Raw genomic sequence first — 21,328 nt, 5'->3', positions numbered from 1 at the left:
TCGATTTTCGTGTAAGTCTTCTTCTTTTGACTGCCGGCCGAATCTTCGTTAATATTTTTCTATGTTTGTAATGAAGTGTGAGCGTTTGGCGCTTATGTGAATCGGTCGGTGTGAGAGAAATTAGAGGGTGTTAAGTAAGCGCAAACACTCGAATGGTATGTATGTATATATTAAAAATATTAAATATATCTTCAGGATTTTCTTGCTTATTAAATTTTCAAATTTCCTAGCAAGCTGGTCTCGAATGCAAAGTATTCAAATAAATTCTTTTGAAAACGAACAAAACAAACAAAAACAAAAAAAAAAAAAAAAAAAAAAAAAGAGAAAAACAAAAGATGTAAAAATAATATATATTACAACTACATAACTACAATTTTTTTTTTTTTAGCTAATGAAATTTTAGTTCAATAAGAAAAAAAAAAAAAAAAGAAGAATAATAATGAAATAAAAAATTTAATTAAAATTAAATGATATAACATTTATACCGAAATCCTTGAAGCAAGCAAGAATTCATCCCTCACCTGTGGCAAATATGACAAACTTTTGGTGCTTTCGGCATAACGATTAACAGCTCTTAGCTCTTCCATGGTCATGCCGCTGCCGTTAGTGTTAGTGCCACCTGTGGAGACGTTAGACGATGAGCATGATGACGAATGACGTATACCATGTTTGCAGCGACTACAAAAGCGCCCTTTCATTGTTGAAGCCACCGAATCTGGAATTGTTGTTTTCATTACGGTATTGGAAGTGGTTGCTGCATTATTAATTCTACTATTGGATTTATTTAAAAATTCGTAATCATCGATATATTGGCAATTTTCATCGTCCAATGATTTGGAGCCACTATTAGTCGATCGTAAACGTCTTTGTTGTTGCATTTGTACTCTCATTTGAGCTGAACTACTATTTGGTGTATTCTTTTTATATTGCCTAAAGCGGCGTTTGCCCGCACTCCTCATTGCGCCATCGCGATCGCCATCGACATCATCCAAATTATCGTTAGTAGCCAGACTTTCTCCCCTAACGGTTTTATTTTCTCCTCGCTCAGTTTTCATCGTCAGGCGTCCCAATTTACGAATTCTCTCATAATTACCGCTTATATAAAAGTTGCCATTTTTTATTCCATTATTGAATTTTTCATGCTGTTGTTGATCATCTTCCTCATCATCTTTGTCATCATCGTCATCTTCAATATCCAGGTCTAATTCAGCCGTTAAATCTGCATCGTTTCCACAATAATGGATAGTGTTATCATTATCATTACCCAGCCCACTATTTTGATCTTCGTCGTAATTGTCCACATCATCGTTGTCGTCCTCGTCGTCATCGCCATCTATACCGTCTCTTGAATGATTGAGCGTTTTGCGAACGGGCAACGGTGAAGAGGTCATTGCGAATAGACCCGGTCCTTCTAAAGAGACAGAGAGTCGAGCACAAGATTCCATAAATGAATGTTCAGGTGTTACTCCCAGTGATACAGCGCTATTGTCTAAAGCAGAACTGGAGCTGGTTAGCAAGGCAGGCGTTGAGCGCGATTCTTCTTGAGCAACTGTACGAACATATACACACACACACACAACAAACATATTAAAAAGAGACAGCGGCATTTATTTGTTTATTTTTTTTTTTATTTTTTTTATTGTTTTATTTTTTAAGAGAATTAAGTAAAAAAAAAAAAAAAAAAAAAAAAATAAAAGAAGTAAAAGAGAAAAGAAAAAGAGCGAAAAGAGGAAGGAGAGAAAGGCATGGTTTCTTTCTTATTTCTAATAGCGTCAAAGGAAAAGATTTTCCTTAAAGACCTCTATATATACAAACGATACAAAAGAAATTTGCCTTTCCTCTCTTTTCTTTACTATTTCTCGTACTTTCTCTGTCTTTTTGTCAAAGTCTTTTTTTTTTTTTTTGTGAAATTTGTTGTATCGCCCGATTTATAGTGATTTTAAGGTAATGAAATGTTGCTTGTAGGAATATTAGGCGAATACAATTTTACTGGGATGCAATCTCCATCAGATGTGTATTCATAGAGAAGGCATGAAGATTGCATTCTATATATCAATCGCAATTTAATTTATACTATCGTCGTAAGTAAGTTGGACTACTTTAGTTTACATTCTAGGAATTAGGAATTTTTTTACTTTTACTACCAGCAATATATTATTTTTAAGTAAGAATTCGAGCAAGATTGCATGCAAGAATCGTTATTATATCAGTTCAATTATTTTTTTTTTACGCTTAACAATAATATATACGCAAAGGCAGAAAGGACGAGAGATAATAAGAAAGTGAAAGAAGAAGAAGAGGAAGGAAAGAGAAGAAGGAAAGAGAAACTGTTTAGCTGAATTCATTCATCATTCTCAGCGAGAGCTCTAATCTTTGCTTTCTTTTAAAAGTCTCAAATTCGATTTTAAATCATAGAAAACTTAAAATGAAGAAGAAATCGAAATAAAAACAGTAGTGTATGGTAATTAATAATTCATGATAGAGATAGAAACAGAGAGAGAGAGAGAGAGAGAGAGAGAGAGAAGAAATAGAAAACGACAATACTTTTGTCTTTTATGATAAATTGAGAATATCGTGTTGTTGTTATTAGTATTGAAATTTCGTTAAACAATTAAACCTTCCCACAAATTAGTCATGGTTAATAATTCAACAAAATAGTGCTGGTTAACCACCACAGAGAACAGAAAAGATGTCAAGTAAAAACAATATAACCCACATACAACGATAACGACGACAACAACGACGACGACGACGACAACATTAAATAAATAAATAAATAAATATATATATATATATAAATATATATATATATATATATACTCACGTAAACCCCAGCGTTCGCATTGACATTGCAGCCACGTTTTCTCGGCCTCCAATGAATGTTGCACTAAAAGCAATAAAAGGATTTCAATAAAATGATAGAAAGGAAGAAATTTAATCTTAAATTACTTACACGCATACTTTTGTTGCGCTACTTTACCCCTGGGCGGTGGGGGATATTGAAAACTGCAAATCCACTCGTCTTGCACTTTCAATATACGTCCCGTAACACGAGCATAATATTCATAATTATCGCGACCGAATAAATCATGCGTAGCAAATTTATCGATAATATGTTTCATAATCTTTGTGGCGACCTAAACGCAATAAATAATGAAATGTATATAAAATAACAAATTATTGACCTTTCGTTTACTTAATTTGAATTATTTACTTTAAATTTTAGCACATCTTCCATACGAGCCGTTTTGCCGTCACTGACGCACGATTGAAAGAAACTAGGAGCAACCGAAACACCTAAAGCTTCGCTAGTCATACCGGTGCCGGCATGAGCGGCGTTACTGGCAATTACCCGAAATGTACCAAATAGTAAAACTAATAAATGTTGCGTATATTTTGGCAGTGATGTAAATAATCTGAAATTATCAAATAATAAATTTTAATTAATATAAGTTATATTAATAAATAACACATATAAATAATAATAATGCAAATTAATTAAATAATAATAAATAAATTATTCATATTATAATTATTATTAATGCAACACAACTTTATCTCTATTTCTAAAAAAATCAAGTAAAAATATTACAATCGGCTACGGCCGATCATTCAATACCCGTTCCATACCGTGACATTCGTGACATTATATATTTTTTCATATATAGTCACCAACTTTTCAAAATAAGGCATTATATATGTGAAGTTGTTGGAAAAGTGTCCCGATCTGAACCATTTTGAATAGAGTCCCCTCCCCCTTGATCTAGTATATGTCGGTGTATCATCAAATATGTGAAAAATTCCGACCTGCAGTTTGAAGACTACAACACCCGGACAAACATCAGACGGTACACATACAGGCCAGACAGCTACGGTTAAATCGATTCAGAAAACTATTCTGAATATATCGGTCCAATAAAAAACAAAAAGTGACTCTACTTTTGCCACAAGTGCCTGTGGAATATTAAGAGACAATTGATATTTTAAAGCCCTACCGAATAAGAGAAAAACTTATGCTTGAATACATGACTGAACGCACACACGCAACATTTTGAAAGTATCAAATAAATGATGAAAGTTATCAGAAATTTTCGAAATGCATATCACATATGAATATATTGTGTATATGAGAAGTGTATAGATTTAGGCATAGAGTAACTTTGGCAATGGCGCTGATCGAGAATGCTCCTACAAATTGCAAGTCTTTATGTAATTTATTATATTCCTTGCAATGTGTGGGCACAACAACATTTTCATGGATATTTACAATTAACTTGAAAGGAGGCGCACGCACGCAACAGTTCTGCAGTAGCAGAAATGAGTAGCGAATGAAGAAAAAGTATTTTCTTATCAGTTAATTTAATGAATCATTTACCATGGATTAGTTATGCGATCCATTTTGATTCATACATCATGTGAATAATAAATAAACAACAAAAATCATTACTTATATCAAATGTACGCTCACATGTGTACACATTCATGCCCGTAAACTCATCTAGAGAGTGACGCGAATGTTTATAAAAATGCAGTAGATGTGTCATTATTTTTTTGGAACAAAAAAAAAAAAAAAAAAAAAAAAAAAACAATGCACTAAATAAGTTGGGGTCAATTTTTTAGCGTGTCCAAGGGAAGCTCACTGCAAGAGGGCAAACGCAAATTGTCGGGGGGTGTGCGTGTATGTGTGTGTATGTGTGTTTGTAAAAATTATATCAAACATTAAATGAGCTGATGAGCACAAAACAGAAAATATAAACCATATGAGTTATAAAAGATATTATTATAAATTTTATTTATAATATTAAAAAGATATCTATGAATAATAAAATTATTTCAAATTTGTTATTATGTTTTATATTGATTTGGAGAAAACTTGTTTTGAGAACACTTTTAGTCCCAAGAATCTACTTTAAAACTGCGCACACTGTAAGACACTGGGCCGACTTCATAACCTCATCTTCATCCGGTCCCCTGCTTGCGCTGAACGCGAAAAATATTCCAGTAATTAAAAAAACATATCATAATAAATAATTTTACATTTCATGATAATATCAAGAATCGTAAAGCATTCACAATTGTTTAATAAATCAACTTTAATAAGCGTAGAATTCTTAGAGACGCTAGGCAGGCGTCACATCTTGCATCCATGAAAATGTAGAGCAGTTATTAATGAAAGTGAAACGTTCGTTATATTCGCGTAAAAGTTTCAAACTTGTTCTACGTACATATTGTAGTATTGTCTGTGTGAATATAGCTTCGCCCGTGTTCTAAACGAGAATCAAAGCAGTTTGTAGTATTGCTCTCAATTTAATTATAAATCCTCTATTTGAAAGTATCATCTTTAATCAGTTAAATGTATATATGATAAATATGTATACTTCATCATCCGTCCATGTGTCCTTGCGGAATGTCTTCATAAAATTTTATCATTATGATGAATGTGTATTTTAGAATATATATATATATATATATATATAGGTGTGTGTGTGTGTGTGATCTTGTTATTTCATTACAATCTAATTTCACATTACACAGACTCCATTGTATCACGACGAGTATACTCGTCAGGCTAAATTTTTCCGACGCAATTTAAATGCCCATTTTGCAAGGAGAACGACACAGTTAACTTGTTAAGTTATGCGCGATTGCATAAATGATCAGTTTCTTTAGAAGCTTTATATAGGTGTAGATTTGCCTAAAGAAAAGAAACTCCATTTCAAGGGAAGTGTACGCTGCCTGTTTAAATTGGAGGATAGTGTTGTTAAATCTTCACGTGCGATAAGCGGTGAACCCGTTACAATATCTGCAGCCCACACAATCATTATGCAGAGTGAGCAATCTATCACCCGGGAAAGCTATCAACAATAGCTCATGCAATTGGCACGAAAAGTGAGCGGAATTTGCCTAAAGTCATGATATCACGCAAAATATGATAAATATAAAAACCTAAACTCGCTTAGAAGATGTTTCGCAATTCTTCTTTCTTTCTTCTCTTCTCCGTCTCCTGCTGTTATCAGCAAGCTTTACTCTTTCCGATTAACACAGGTGTCAGCAGATGTCTAATTCTTTGTTCGAACTGCTCTTACAACGATACACAAATATCGCTGTCTTTTGTGTGCGTATAGCATGAAAGGATCAGTTGCCTGTTTTTTCACTTGAAAATGGAATTTATTGAGAAAAATGTATACAATGTGCATGTATTGGTTGAAATATTTGGCGTAATTTTCAACAACTTTTTCCCATCTTTTTAGCGACATGGCGACCCCTGTGTCGAAACAACGACATTGATTTGACAGCGGATTGCGATCATCGACTCATTTTCGCATTTCTTTACGATTTTGACACTGCGTGTCAGCCAAGTCAAGCTGCATCGATCTGAGCGAATGGTAATCAGAAGGCGCTGTCTGTCTGGAGAGTAGGTTGGCTGGGTGTGGCAGAGCTTTTCGTTCGAGCTGCAACAGTATATTCTTGAAAATTGTTGCAACATGTGACCGAGGGCGCAGTAACAGCTACATTCGGTTTTTTTATTAGCTCCCAATACACTATATATCTTGCTGATCTCCATCGTATGCACAGGAAAACTTTATGGCCATGAACGTACCGCTTCGGTGTCGGTGTGAATGCTTATGCTCTTATAGCTTGAGCTGGGTTTTCGTCCAATAAGTCTTGCAATTCATTCTCTTCGAACTTTCTTGGGTGTCCGTCCACAGGCCGTTCTTTGTCATTGACATCAAATACAATTGGGATATGATGGAGCAGCGCATCACCATAAGTTCCTAAAAGTGTTTGAAAGGCTGGGGCAGTAGATCTCTTCAAATTAAACAACGAAAGTGATGAAGGTCGGAAATGCAATTTTGAGCGCTTCAATGGAAACCTTTTATTATCGGTAGAGAGAAATGTCGAAATCGTCGAACTTAAATCTCATGTGCATTGATACATTTTCACCAATAACTGTTGCAAGGTCTTATAAAAGATGAGAGAAGTTTAGGGCTATTATTGGACTATACATAGAACAAGGCATACGCCTTCAAATTTACCTAAAAACAAAAATGAATTCTCGGATATTTATGATCAATTCGTTCCGCATTTTTTCTAATCTAAAGATCGATGCAAATTGGAAATTCCATCGCAGTCGAATATAATTTTCTTACTTGTAATATCTGGTATGAATAATGAAACTCTCAAGGGCTTACATCGATAGAGAGAATGCTAGAGAGGTTATTACAATTCTCGAGTTCCGTTCCTGCCGATTGAAAATGTTGTACTATTTTTTATTTACCAGGGCGAACATATAAGTATTTATTTATTAAATTATTTCCGTTTTCCTTTTATAATTCTTAAGAATTGTTGTGGTCAATGCAGACTTCTATTTGCACATGCCCACCACTTGATCAATTTGCTTGAGAACACGTACAAACCGATAGTTATCATAAGCACGAAAATTGTCAATAGTAGCCTGTCGAGCAATTAATTAGATTTCTATTTTCATTGCTGTTGTTTATTAATTATTTCTTTGTTGTTTGATTTGAATTAAAAGCCAATTAACTGTAACTTTGCAACACAAAATTTCATTTTCTTTCAAAGGTTAAGTATTCCGTAAGAGTAACCAATTAACACAAAACAACAAATTTGTCTTTCCTTCTTTCATATGCATAATAAAATAAATAATAATAGCAATTGCTTCTTCTCTCTCCTTTTGTCGACATTAAAAATAAATAAGTGGACTTGTATGATTACTTAAGGCATATGATGTATGCAATATATCCCATTGTGTGCACTAAAAATAGGTTTATTTTTCCAAGTTTATAGAAAATAAGAAATGAAAATATTTATTATGATTAATAATGCGGACTCATGCATACGGATGGAGTGAGTACCAGTCTTATGGATTAAAAGAAATTTGTTCTTCATGCAAAAAAGAGGCGCGACAGGTTCCGAGAAGCGATGCCTATCTTACAGATCACAATTTTGTGTCTAGTGTAACGTTTTCTAAAAATATGACTCGAAAATTTAGCGAGGGTGGGTTGTTTTTCAAAAAAAACGCCTCTATGCACGACATGTTGTGTAGAATGCACTGTTTGTACAGATGTAACAGATGACATATTCGATTTATACTATATGCCGTTGAATTTAGAAGCATTTTCTGATTCGATTTAAACTCATCCGTCTGAAAGTCTGTCCATGGATTTTTATATTCAACCTATAGGTCCAGTTAGTTTATCGGAAGGCGAATCTTTTCCACCACTTCCCATCGCAACGCGATTTACAATTTTTAATATTTCTTACGAAGGAAAATATTTTGACATTGAATCCGTTTTCTCATAAAAGTTCTTACAAATAAAATATCTTTGCACGACAACAAGATCGAATGTTTAGTGTTTCGTGACAAATGTAATAATTACACGTAATTTTGCGATCAGTAAAGAACAAGACTCAAGATTCAAGTTCAACTGCACGCATATATATCGAATATCAGAAACACTTTTTTCTATTTGATCTGAATCTGATCATGTTACAGCGGCGCTTGGTTTTGTGCGACCCGAAAAAGTATTTTTTCGATTTTTACAATACTTGCTTGCTTGCTTGCTTGCTTGAGGAAAGATGATTTTCGACTATCAGGAAACGCATCTACACGATCACCCAACCCAAGCGAATGTCGTGCAAAAAGTGAGCCAATACCCAAAAAAAAAAAAAAACGGCGCCAAAATCGGTCAAAAATCAAGCTGATCTTAAGCACTTTCCTTCGATTATTGTGGTGTTACACACTACAAATTCCTTCAACTGGGCCAATCTCTTAACAAGGAATATTATTTGAAAGTTATGCGTTATTTGTGTCAAGCTGTTCGCAAAAAGAGGTTCGAATATATTTGAAAAGGAAAAACATTAAATTGCTCTTACTTTTTGGACACAAATTATAAATGTATTGCGATAAGTTTGGATTAGATTGGATTCGATTTTCGGACCCCTTACCACGTACCACGGTTCTCATGAAACAAAATCGATGAAAAGCAACGACGTCTTTAAGAAAGTTAGAGACTCTCTACTAACTATGGAATACTTCGATTCGTATTTTAAGCCGTTCGGATATGATTTGCGATATTTTAAAAATAAGTAAAGACTTGTATTGTGAAGTGGTGTAAATAATGCTCGGTCTTTGTTTGAATCGAAAGCATTTTAATTTATTTATTGATATTCTATTGGTATGCAACACTACAATACTAAGAAAAAGGATGTGGAGGCGGCGCTTTTTTAAATACAGAATCACTTGCATTACTATCTAAAATCTAAAATCTCATAGATTCGCATTTACAATACATAAATAAAATGCATTCAGCTTAGAGTTGTCGCCCATTTGTCACCGCAAATGTTGTAAATTCCATTACATTGAAGAAGTAAGAAAAAAATGTTTTTGATTGTTTTTAACACCAGTCAGCGCACTAGTTGAAAACTAGATTTGAAGGGGTCTTCACTAGGTTTATTTGCTTTTATCAATTGTTATAAGCTCGCACATATCGCGCAACATGATGCCATTCTAGAGGCATTTTGCAACAATTTGCCTGCAATAGTAATTGCTACCATTCTATATGTTTCTGCGTACTAATAACTCTACTCCGTCTATAATCTTCCCTAATCGCCATCGCGTTTGTCTGTATAGGGAAACAAAATCTTATAGAGAATACATATAAACACATATTACGTATACAGGTGCCATGAGTTGTGTACGTACATATATATATATATTTTTGTCTTTTTTTTCTCGATTCTTTCGATTTATTTATTCAAGGAGATATATGTGATAGTTGTGTTATGTATAACTGGCTTCAAGCAAAAGTAATTATTACTGGGTAAAAAGCTAAAGCAAGCAGCAAAAGAAAGCAATTTGCAAAAAAGGCGCAACAGAGTGATTTTCTAGCGTATGAAGATCGCTCGACCTCGTGTTCGAAAAGCAGGGCAATAGACGCTTTCGACATTGAATCCATTGGAATATGCAATTTCTCACACTCCTCACTAAATACTACTTATTATGTTCAACTTTGGTCTCACAATACCGGACAATGCTTGTAAATGTATGAGTAATAACAATAATTTATGCCATATATTTTTCTTTTTAAATAGACGTTTAATTAAATTATTAACAAAAAAAAAAAAATTAACATAAGTTTGTTTAATATATTGTATGTATGAAGAGAAAAATTGAAAACTAAATTTTCACATTGTCTATGGGGGTTTTTCTTTTAGCACTTAAATGCATAGCGATGTAGATCTCGATCGTATGCTTAAAATTTCAACCTTTTCATAGAGTTTTAACGGTCTTTTTAACGGTTAAATGCATTTTGTTTTTAATTTTTTTTATTGAAATCTTTTTAACAAATTAATTTTAAAATCATATGGAATCTCGAATGTAACAACAATATGTATTCAAGGGTTAACGCCATAACTACCACGGCGGATCAGTTCGACCTGGTTCAAGTTGTGAGCTTATATATAAGGCGCGCATGAAGTTTCAACATTTTTTTGCAAACTTTTATTTATAACAAAAAGGCTTCTAAGTACCAATAATACCAGGTCTGGCTATACATAATTTTCTACCAAAATGGATTACCTTGTTGAAAATGCTATGCACCTAAAAAGAAAACGTTTCAACAATTTCAAAGATTTAAAATATTATTGTGATCTCTCGGTGATCCGATCCAATAAGGGTCCCCTGATCGGATTACTATCCGTTTAATATACAAAATTAACAATGAAATTTTAATTTCAATTTATTTTCACGAAAAAAGCTGAAATAGTAACGACTCTAGAAGGAGGTCAGGCTAAGTGTCACTGTTCGCCAGATAACTCCTGAACTCCTTTTAATTCGCTTATTAGATATAATATTCTAGCAAATAAGCCTGAGTGGCCGAGTAGACAAGAGTCAATGATCGTGGGTTCAAATCTCAAGTGCAGTAGAGTTTTTAATAAAAAGACGAAAGACTTTAATCTTAGAATTGATTCTCTGGCGAAATTTATAATAATAATAATAATAATAATAATATTCTAGCAAAATATCATGGGAAATATTAGCATCATTTATTTTTATTTTTATTAGGTTTCTTTACTTACACACTCATCATGCAATCGCAAATGAAATCAATCCCGACATGTGCGCCAAGTTATTTTATCATAATAAATATCGCAAATGTGTTTTTATAACAAGTGTAGCAGATTTTCGTAATATCGTTAAAAAAAAAAAATGTTTTGCTTGAAATTCTTGCACTATTTCAGAAAAAATCGAAATAATAGAAAACTTAAACAACAAATTTGATGCATACCGCTATTCTGATATATATATATATATATATATGTATGTATGAATCACAATTTCAATTAGGCGACACAAACTGTTGAGCGAACTCACAAAACATACTGATGGGAAATGTGATTAAAGTTTCAGGCAACGTAAATAAGTTAAACAATATTTCGCAAGAATTCGATAATAAAAAAAAGGAACGCGCATATAAGCTCAAACCGAGCCCTTTGCTTGATATTCATCAAAAGTCTTTTTATTTTTCTACTTTTTTTTGCCCTTTTTCCTTTTTACGACAAAAGACATTCCGTTGTGTTTGTTAAATTGCCATCACAAAATATTAAATGAAGTTTGTCCTATGTTTTTAGCGAATATTTATTTGTTGAAAATTAAAAAAATCTCATTAAAAACTAGGTATCGATTACCATCGCAAGCTTCTCGCAAACTATCGAAAGTGTAGATTGACTAATTTTGCAATTAAATGTCGGACCTGATTAGAAGCTAAGTTTGATATTTCGACCATAAAAAACGGTAGTAAACAGGTTTTGATTATGAATGATAGTCACCAACGTCTGTATGTATATATATATATATATATATTCGTCTGTGTGGTTCAATAGTTAGAAAGGTAAGGTGTAAAAAGGAAACCAAGCTTTGCTGCGAAAGACCCTAAGTGAACAGCATCATCCTCCAAGTAAGTTGTCTATAAATAGTCATAGAATAATCCATGGCAAAGCGCACTTTTAATTTGAAAAATGCTTATGGAAATGTTATCCTATATTATAGCGAAACTTACAATGAGTTCTCTGCCTTTCAAGACCAAAATTAATTTGATGTTGCTGTTAAATACAAAAAGAGTGGAAAGGGGGGGTGCTTTGATAAGAGAATTTGATAAGAATTTATATTAGGGTAAGTGCAAGGAGAAGAAGAAATGAGTGTTTTTACTACGTTTTTGAATTAAAACCGGTTAATAATAAAATGTTGGTAAAGAATTGCAACGACATTGACCTTAATTTTGCTTCATTTTGTTATCGTTTCTCACACACATAAAACCAAAAAAAAAAAATTAAAAATATTAATTCACAAATTTGAAAAAAACATATTCGTGAGAGCGAGAGAGAGAGAGAAAGAAAGAAAAAAAAATTGAGATCAACCAATGCATGCAAGCAAGCAAGCAAGCAAGCAAGCAAGCAAGCAACGACCCCCCCGACCATACCATTACAATCAAAAACAATAAGTAATAACTAATTAAATTTTGCGCAAACATAAAAGTGATAATGTATTCATAGCCCATAGACATAGAGGGCTGCTTTGTGTAAAAATGGAAAACGTGGAAATCGATAAAAACCTTTGAACGAAGCAAAGCAAACAGCATAAAAAGTAAACAAAATACGTGCCTAAGCCATACAAAAGCTTCATTTTGAGTGAATCTCTCGCAACGGGTGCAGCTGTTTTTTGCCTTTACGTGGGCGCTATCGAAATTGTAATTTTGCTAACAGATAAAGTCTTTCAATGCGCTTTCATCAATACCTGTGCAATAAGCATCAATTTAAATTGTTAAGATGTCGCGGACATGAAAACGCACGCAACGTTACGTCCATTGATTTAACAAGTAAATAAATAAATTGCATTGAAATTATACCTAAGCTCTGTACAGCCATTAATTGCGGTTCGGAATCCTTCGAATACTTGTTTTCGTCGAAGGCAATAACGATTCGCAAATTAGAGCTTTTGTTGCACGTTTTTTTTTTTTTTTTTTTTTTTTTTTTTTTTGTGCATTTAGGGGCAAGGTCTCCTCACTGCGTAAATAAATGAAACTTTACTACGGTTTGCAAGGAACACCTCTGGGAGTGGAAAACGATTGCAGTTTATGTTTTAGAAATTATGCATAGACTCAATGCGAAATGGCGACGACTGCAAGTTCAGTCAGTTTATTTTCTTTAATTAATTTTTTTTTTTTTAATTGCTCATTCTTCTCTTTCCCCTAATTTTCAATTCCGAATGACAAAATGTTCATTAACTCAAAAAATGTCAACTGGACAATTAGCCCTAACCGGAACATTTACGCAGCAAATAATTTATAAATTATAAGTTACGAATATGATTATATCGGCTTTGAAGCTTTCAAATATGGAAACCTTGTCTTGGAATATAGCCGGTTACGAATAGAAGCATGACAATGGGAAAAAGGCGAAGATTAACATGAATACTTGTGGAGAAGAAGGTACTGAGAAGAATGACCCCCTAGCTGTAATCAGAATTACTGCTAGGTTAGAAATACGCACGAACGTATGTCCGCGGCAAAAGTAAGAGATTAACATAAACACTTGATGAGAAGAAGGCACTGAACGATCCCTTCGTTGTAACGTATGTGTATATATGTGTGTAATGAGATTTGGTGTTGGATTAGAAATTTATACGCATTATTTTGTAACGACATTTCGAGTGAAATATAATAATGATGTTAAAGTCAAGTTTAATTGAATATGTGTGTATGCGAACTGCCCAATATTCTAGGAAAGGAAATTTTTTAAAACCAAATACAAATTCATGATGCTCTATCTGCGATTGGCGAAAAGAATGACAAAGGGATTTAGACGAAAATATTAGAAGGTAGCTTGGTATTAATGGCTGACTTTAAAAAGCCTATGCCAAAGAGCCAAAGAGAGTTAAGAGAGTTGATTGAATCGTAAAAAACCAGAAGGAGCCATTAAGTATTGTACATTTAAGTCCTTGTAAATAATGCAGTTGTAAATAGATCTTCTGGAAGTTTCATATAAAAATTCGCGTCATCCTAAAAACTACAATCTCAAGGTATTGGATAAAACGCTAAAAATCGCTAAGAAGCATGGTAAATAACAACTATTTAGCCTTAAATGAAAACAAAGATTTGAAGTTGCTACAAAAAATACCAACTTAGGCAGTCATTTTAACCTCTTCACAAACATATCATTCATATCACTGAATAAATGTTCGGTCTAACACATATGTACACAGTATTAGCCTTCAAACGATGCGTGTCACGATTGCATGAAATTCCGTCCATTAGTTTAGAAGGTACAACACTAAAAAAAACTAACAGGCTTGTTCTAGCATTGTCATCTGTCGACTGTCATAAAATTAATTACTGTAATTGCTTATCAGCGTTTTTTTCAGTTTATCTCATAGTCAGTAAGTATTCCGAAACCACAGGGACAATAAGGCTACCCAATGTCAATTTTGCACTAAAACAAGCTTGTTATTAGAAAAAAAAAAAAAAAAAAGGAAAAAAAAAAACATTTTCTTTCGATAAAACCTGAGGAATATAGAATTCTCATCACATTATCCGCCTGAGCAGCCGAGTAGATAAGAACGGCGATTACCACGTCCGTATTCGCGGGTTCAAATCTCAAGTGCAGTAGAGTTTTCTTTGCTCGCCGCGTTGTAGTTGAGGGTTCAGTGCGTGAAGGGGCATAACAGTTATCGATTGTGGCCACACATCCACTAAACATCTGCGGCCGCCACCTCCCTATTTCTTTCTCTTTCCTCTCTTCCTTCGAATAGTCATAGCATTACACGAATAGGGGACATGCCCTGACTGATTTGTCACATTAAGAAAAAAAAAAAAAAATGGAAAAATTATGATATATATATATATATATATATTTTTTTTTTTTTTTTTTTGGCAAATGTTTTAGCTTTTGTTCGAGTTTTATAAACATTTGCTATTTTTCAATGATGCTTAATTAGAAAATACACCTTAGCCGAGATACAACCCGGCAGGAAGGCAATCGATCATTTAGAAAAGGCGAGAAGTTGTGCTGACTTTGTGCCACTGGCTTGCACAACAACTTTCGTACAAATGTTAAGTTTAAGTTTAAGAAATTAAAAATGAATTGTGACATTTTCTAAAGTGCTCTGTCAGCTATTCACTTACACGCACATAACTAATACAATGCTATACTTATAGATTGAATGATGATATTATTATTATTATTATGATTAGTTTAGCCAGAGAATAATTTCCAAGACTAATGTCTTAAAGCACTAGAGCATCTGAGGCTTTTGGCTTCATTAAAAACTCGACTGCACTTGAGATTTGAACCCGCGACCACTGGCTTGCCAGTCGAGACTCTTGCCTACTCGGCCGATCAGGCGGATATATTGAAGGATAAATGTGCATGTTCCGGTTAGAATGGACAAAGATTTCATTCAAATAACAGTTTTTTCAAAAGGCTTTGTTTACATCATATGCTTGTGTAAGATGTTAAAGGAAAACGACAAAGCGAAAGCAGAAAAGAATTAATAATGAATGATGGTACGGATGCCTCGCCCATGCGATTACAAAAATCCTAAATAGGGAACAACGGCCGGCATTTATAGAAAGAGAAAAAAAATTTTGTTGCAAAAGCCATAATCAAGTCCCAAGTTCAAATGGAGTCATACCTATGACATTGTTAGAGAAATGCTTCATATAACCGATAAAAAAAATTCGATCAAGTTCAACGGCCGGCGATTGCATAAAAATGCAGTGAACGCACACTTCAGTGCAGATAGGATGCGCGTTCGCACAGAAGTTAAAGCTTGACATTCAAAATTCGTTTCTTTTTTTTTTTTTTTTGAAAATTGAGAAAAGCAACAACAAGAAAAGTCTATCTGCTTCCAATGAGGTTAGTTTACCCAAATCTGTGTACTTTTGTTGTTCAAAAAACAAAAAGTTCGACTAAATGAAAATTGAGAGACGAAGATCGCCTTAAGAAGAATTCGTGAATATCACGAGTTACGCCTTGTAAAACGAAACATTGAGGTGGTTCGCCCAAATTTTCCGAGATCATAATTTTATAAAGAATTAGTTGTCATACGCGAAACTCTTTCGAGTCAAATATGTTTTTGAATACAGGAAAATAAATTCATTAAAATTCGTTAAATTCATGCATGTCAGCGTTCATAATGAAAAGGATATTATATTTATACGTTCTTATACATATACACGTAAATGATTTATTAGACAATGAATGATATAAAAATTGCGATATTATAAAATATTTTCATAAAATGGGAAGAAAAAGCAAAACGTGACAAATGAAACGCATGAATTTAACAATGAAAAAAAGAACAACAACAACAAAAAAGCAGAAAATTTCACGCCAGTCTGTAAAATGTGACATAAAGTCGTTAAAGTGTGAAAAACACTGACTAGACCTCATTACTTTTCTTTTTAGCAGTCAACATTGTCTGCTTTATTCAAGATTAAATTCATTCATGCATCCATTCGCGTTTACTCGTTATGTGTCATCGTTATACGTTATATATGCGTGGATGCATGCATGCATGCATGCATGCATACATACATACACAATTGTGAATAAAAAAGAAAGCAAAAGAATGCTTTTTATTTCAATAATAAAAATATAATTAAATAAATTTCATATATTACTAGCTCTCTCTCTCTTTCTCGCTCTCTCTCCTCTTTTCTTCGCTTCTTACTCTAAATATTGAATATCAATGAATTAAACGAACCCTAATAAATTTTATAATGTCTTCTGATTACTCACTCTCTCTCTCTCTCTCTCTCTCCCTTTCTCTGTCTCTCTCGCTTTTTCTCTTTCACTATCCTCTGATTAACCGACGATTTTTTTATCATAACAATGATTATGATAATAACGAATGAATGATGATGATAATTATGAAGAAGATCATGATGACAATAATGATGATGTCATTTTATCAATTATTATGTTGTAAATAAATGAATGCAACAACTTTTACTACAAATTGTAGTTAATCATTGTTTAACAACAACTGCAGTCCGTAACACAATACAATACATAAAAACCTATAAATATTTATTCACATTTATGCGCAGACAAGTGAAAGAGTTATTGCAGTAGTGGCAGGGGAGAGGATGGCAGAGCAATTGCAATTAAAACGTATGAAAAAAGTCAAATAAGTGTAACTTGTTTGTTTTTCTTTTGTTTTTCTTCGTATGCGTACATGTTTGCAATACAGAGAAAAAGCGAACATGAACACAACAAATGAAAATAACGATAATAACAATAATAATAATAATAATAATAACATAAGTTAAAATTAAAATCTATTGCAAGTAAATCCAAAAACAAAAAGAAAACAATTTTTTCTTCTAAGGTATAGCAAGTAAGGGAATTGATTGGTTGGTTAGTTGTTTGCTTTTAATTATTGTAATTTTGTTGTTTTACTGTATTTAGATTTTGATTTATAATGTATTTTAAAGGCGTTCTTCGTCTTTCGCGTTCACATTTTATACAAACACACATGCACATATCAATTATTTCAACCTGTAAGTAATAAAACATGTTAAGGAAATAGTTTTTCTTTTGCTTTTCATACCGCGATCACCAAAGATTGAGGGATATATTCATTTTGTCAAGACTTTTTCAACGCCCAAAAGGAAGTTTCGTAAACCGCAACACGTACTACATATATTCTTGATAAGCAGAGCAAATTCTGAATCAATTTAAGCATGTCCATCGGTCCGAGTGTGTAATGCCTTTTCGAAGTATTTTTCTGGAGGTTAAAATGAAGCTGTCGGCTTCAAGTTTGCAGACATATGCACTTCGTGCACAGCGATTGGCATTGCAATCGATCGAACGACACGCTTGCACTATCACGTAAACTGAGACAAGACTTCGGTTTTTCAAAATGAACAAAAAAATTGCTTCTTTGCTCATTACTCGTGAAGTATGCCAGATATATGTGCAAAAATGTTAACGCATATTTTATGGATGATGATGTTGTACCAGGACAATTATCGAAAAATTGATCAAGTCGACCCACTATAATGATATATCAAAATTGAGTTGCTTTTTCAATACATTTATAACGCGCAGAAACATACCTCATAAAGTATAGAAATTCTTTGGCAATTTTAAATTTGGAATTGGCATCCAAAACATGTGCGTCCGTCCGCCCAACTGTGTAAAATCACTGGTAAACATTTTTCCGTTCGCCTACAAACTTGCAAAAGAATTTCGAAAATGACCCAACCCCCCAAATGAGACGCCCAAAACGCCCACCGCGCCCTGCCTATGCAACAAAAACTTTTATTTTGAAAGTAAAAAAAATTTATCCTTACCTACGAAAATGTTGTAGAGCATAAAAATTTAGTTTCTGTACTTTTTTTGGTACTCTTTTTAGGATAACGGTGCTTGGTATAAAAGATTCGGTCTCGACCGAATATAATTTTCTTGGGTTTTTCTTTTTTCTCTTTTTTTCATGTATACACTGCGTGCATGAAGTCTTCGTGCACGGGCGCTTTGTTATTTATTTTTCAGGTATACACTGCATGCCTGGAGTCTTCGTGCACGAATGCTTTGCTATTAATATAACGACATCTTCACATGCTCACAATTTGCAAAAAAATGTTTATTCATGTAAAAAGAATTTTTTTATTATATTATAAATGACATTGTATATTTTATTAAAGGATATTTTATTAAATTTTTTGAAATTGTCCATTACCAATACTCGCATAAGGACATGCATCCTAATGCTGCTTTGTATTTCTAATATTTAGTTGCAGAATAGAATAAAATTCTCGCACAGATATTCTTTTTATATCCTACATCATTTGTGGTATACTGAATTTGTGCGGATGTACGCAACACCAAGATGTAGATAGATCCAACTTTTACTATACCGATCGATTGGGAATCACTTTCTGAATCAATCTAAGCTCGTCTATCCGTCTGTCTATCTGTCTGTCCTGTTTGCTTGTTTGTTCAACTTACAGGTCGCAATTGTTAAGATATTTCGATAAAATTCGTTACACTAATGCATTTCGACCCGAGGACGGAAGGAACACAATTGAAAACGATTCGTTCGTATCCCATGCAAAGCCATATTTTGAAAAATCGTTCTACGTATAAATGCATTAAACGAAGCGGTATAAAGCATTTGCTGGTGGACCGAGTCCCACTATAATGTTTTCACTTATGTATCACTTAATTTAACTTTGTAGGTCATTGAACAAAACAACGTTTTATTTATATATAGTTTCGCGATCATTGGCGAACAATTAGTTGATCCACTCGCCGACGTAAAAATTATTTTTATTTTGAAGAAAAAAATTTAACAACCGTTTCGAATAACATTAACCAGCTAATCTTTATCTGGGCATCTAATGTACATAGGACTCTTCTCAATATCCGTATGGAATTTTGTATCGATATCCATTAAATTGATTAAAATTTAATTTTTCCTCTCCCGAAGTGAATTTAAATTTTCCTATACGCCAAAGATCTAGATAAATACTCCTTTCAAACGTTCGTTTTCCAAATTTGACTTTCTTGGTGCACTTTTAAGGCAGAATGATGTATAAATTATACGAATTTCTTTAAAAAAGATGAATGATTTTTCTAATATATAAAACTCGTATAGCTAAATTTAAAACTTGTGGAATATGTACGCATACAAATATGACTATTTGTGTGTGTCAGATAAAATGAAAAGCGAAGCCAATATTAAAATATAAGAGTTTGCTTTATCAAATTTACCTAAAGAAGAAAACATGAATCTATCCATATATTATTGTAACACAAATTTCCTCTGAACTTTATCAAGCCAAATTGTTTTTTATATCCGCCTACGCAGAGCATTCGATATTCGATTTGTCAAAAATTTATCACACTTGAGAATATGCATACGCGGGGAACCTTATATTACATTTTTTATGTAAGGATCGTGATGTGTGCGTGTGTATGTGTGCGCGTGCGTGTGTTTATCTTTTCGTCCTTCTATTGAAATCACCCTTACGAATCGAAGTCCAATTTTCTACGTTCCTTCATTTCATTAAATCGAAATATCAAGCGTATTAGGTCGTGGATGGGCCCCATCCATATATATAGCAAAAGAATGTGATGACTTAATTGGTAATCATGGAAATCGTAAAATTATGCTTAAAGCTTGGAAATTTATTTTAACTTCCTGCTTATTATGATAAGTGCTATTTCGAACCCGAATCTCGTCCAAATCGCTTTCAATGACTTGGTTCGCAATTGCCTTAAAAGTCATGAATTATCTTACGCCGCAGCTATGCTTGAAGACACAACAAATCTTCGCCTTACAATGTAATCTGTAACTATATATGAGACATTGGAGGATAAAGAGTAATTCAATTTTTTGCTTTACTAAAACTTGTACTTTTTTTTACCTCACGATAATTTGTCAAAACTTGAACATCTGCACAGACATGAGCGACACTGATGAACAAAAAAAAAAAAAAAAAAAAAAAAAAAAAAAATGGTTTTCATAGAAGATTTGCAGACAATGCAATGATTGCCATATCCCGGCTAACTACTCCAAGGGTTTTTTCTCAATAGGCATAGAAAGAAAACAAACCCACAAATCGTTCAGTAGCAGACTGTGTAGGAACATTAAGTGTAGTTGTAATTTTGCAAGGACATAGTGTGCCATAATGTGTACCATTCATTGTACTTCAAACTAAGTCCCCACTAACTTTAAGGATAACTCGCTCAATTTAATTATTGCGAAGAAAGGGCGTCGTTACGAATTATGTTTTTCTTGTTTCTTTAAACTGTCGCCTTCGAACTGACTCAAGCGCTTGCAATAATGGCTGCCTTTATGGTGTCGTTTCATCAGTTCTTAGCTAATCAATCAACAAAATTCCCGATGTCATTACTTTTTTAAACGACCTTGACTGCTGAGGAGACAAGTTTAGCTCTCTTTGCGTCAATTTTTTCCCTGTACACCGACTTGGATTCTTTCCAGAACTACCACTGATAAGTGTTTGTAACTACTAAGCCTTGTCAAGAACTGCCTTGATAGAGAACTTACTGACTGCTTACTGACGGCCAAGGTAATGCGAGCTGCTTGTGACCTCGACTAAATCGTCTTGAGTTAACCGACTCGCCTCCCCTTTATCACATCCTACCTTTAATTAGCGATTTCTTTAGCAATAATTTCTTTTCACAATAGTCCAACGTATCATTACAAATACATACAAACCAATTGTTGAGAAAATCCGAAGAAAAAAACATCCCGACCATTTTCAACAGGTGTCTA

The 21,328-nt window shown here is 33.5% G+C and overlaps 1 protein-coding gene across 9 annotated transcripts in view; it reads right to left on the bottom strand.

Moving 5' to 3' along the window:
- Positions 1–21,328, bottom strand: part of LOC119632613 (rho GTPase-activating protein 20) — a 53,117-nt gene that overhangs the window by 16,169 nt on the left and 15,620 nt on the right. For 4 of the 9 annotated variants that reach the window (XM_038025591.1, XM_038025593.1, XM_038025595.1 and 1 more), the window contains exons 2-5: positions 3,215–3,416; positions 2,954–3,137; positions 2,825–2,887; positions 522–1,549 (exon numbers count right to left, since the gene is read on the bottom strand). In XM_038025591.1, coding sequence (XP_037881519.1) covers positions 522–1,549; positions 2,825–2,887; positions 2,954–3,137; positions 3,215–3,416 — 1,477 coding nt within the window. Of the gene's footprint in view, positions 1–521; positions 1,550–2,496; positions 2,661–2,824; positions 2,888–2,953; positions 3,138–3,214; positions 3,417–11,103; positions 11,211–21,328 lie in introns of those variants that run through there. The other 5 variants (XM_038025597.1, XM_038025599.1, XM_038025594.1 and 2 more) reach the window with 4 other exon arrangements.

The sequence above is a fragment of the Glossina fuscipes genome, unplaced genomic scaffold (assembly GCF_014805625.2).
Source record: "Glossina fuscipes isolate IAEA_lab_2018 unplaced genomic scaffold, Yale_Gfus_2 1, whole genome shotgun sequence".
Classification (NCBI taxonomy): Eukaryota; Metazoa; Arthropoda; class Insecta; order Diptera; family Glossinidae; genus Glossina; species Glossina fuscipes.
This window is presented reverse-complemented; position numbering and strand designations above follow the sequence as displayed.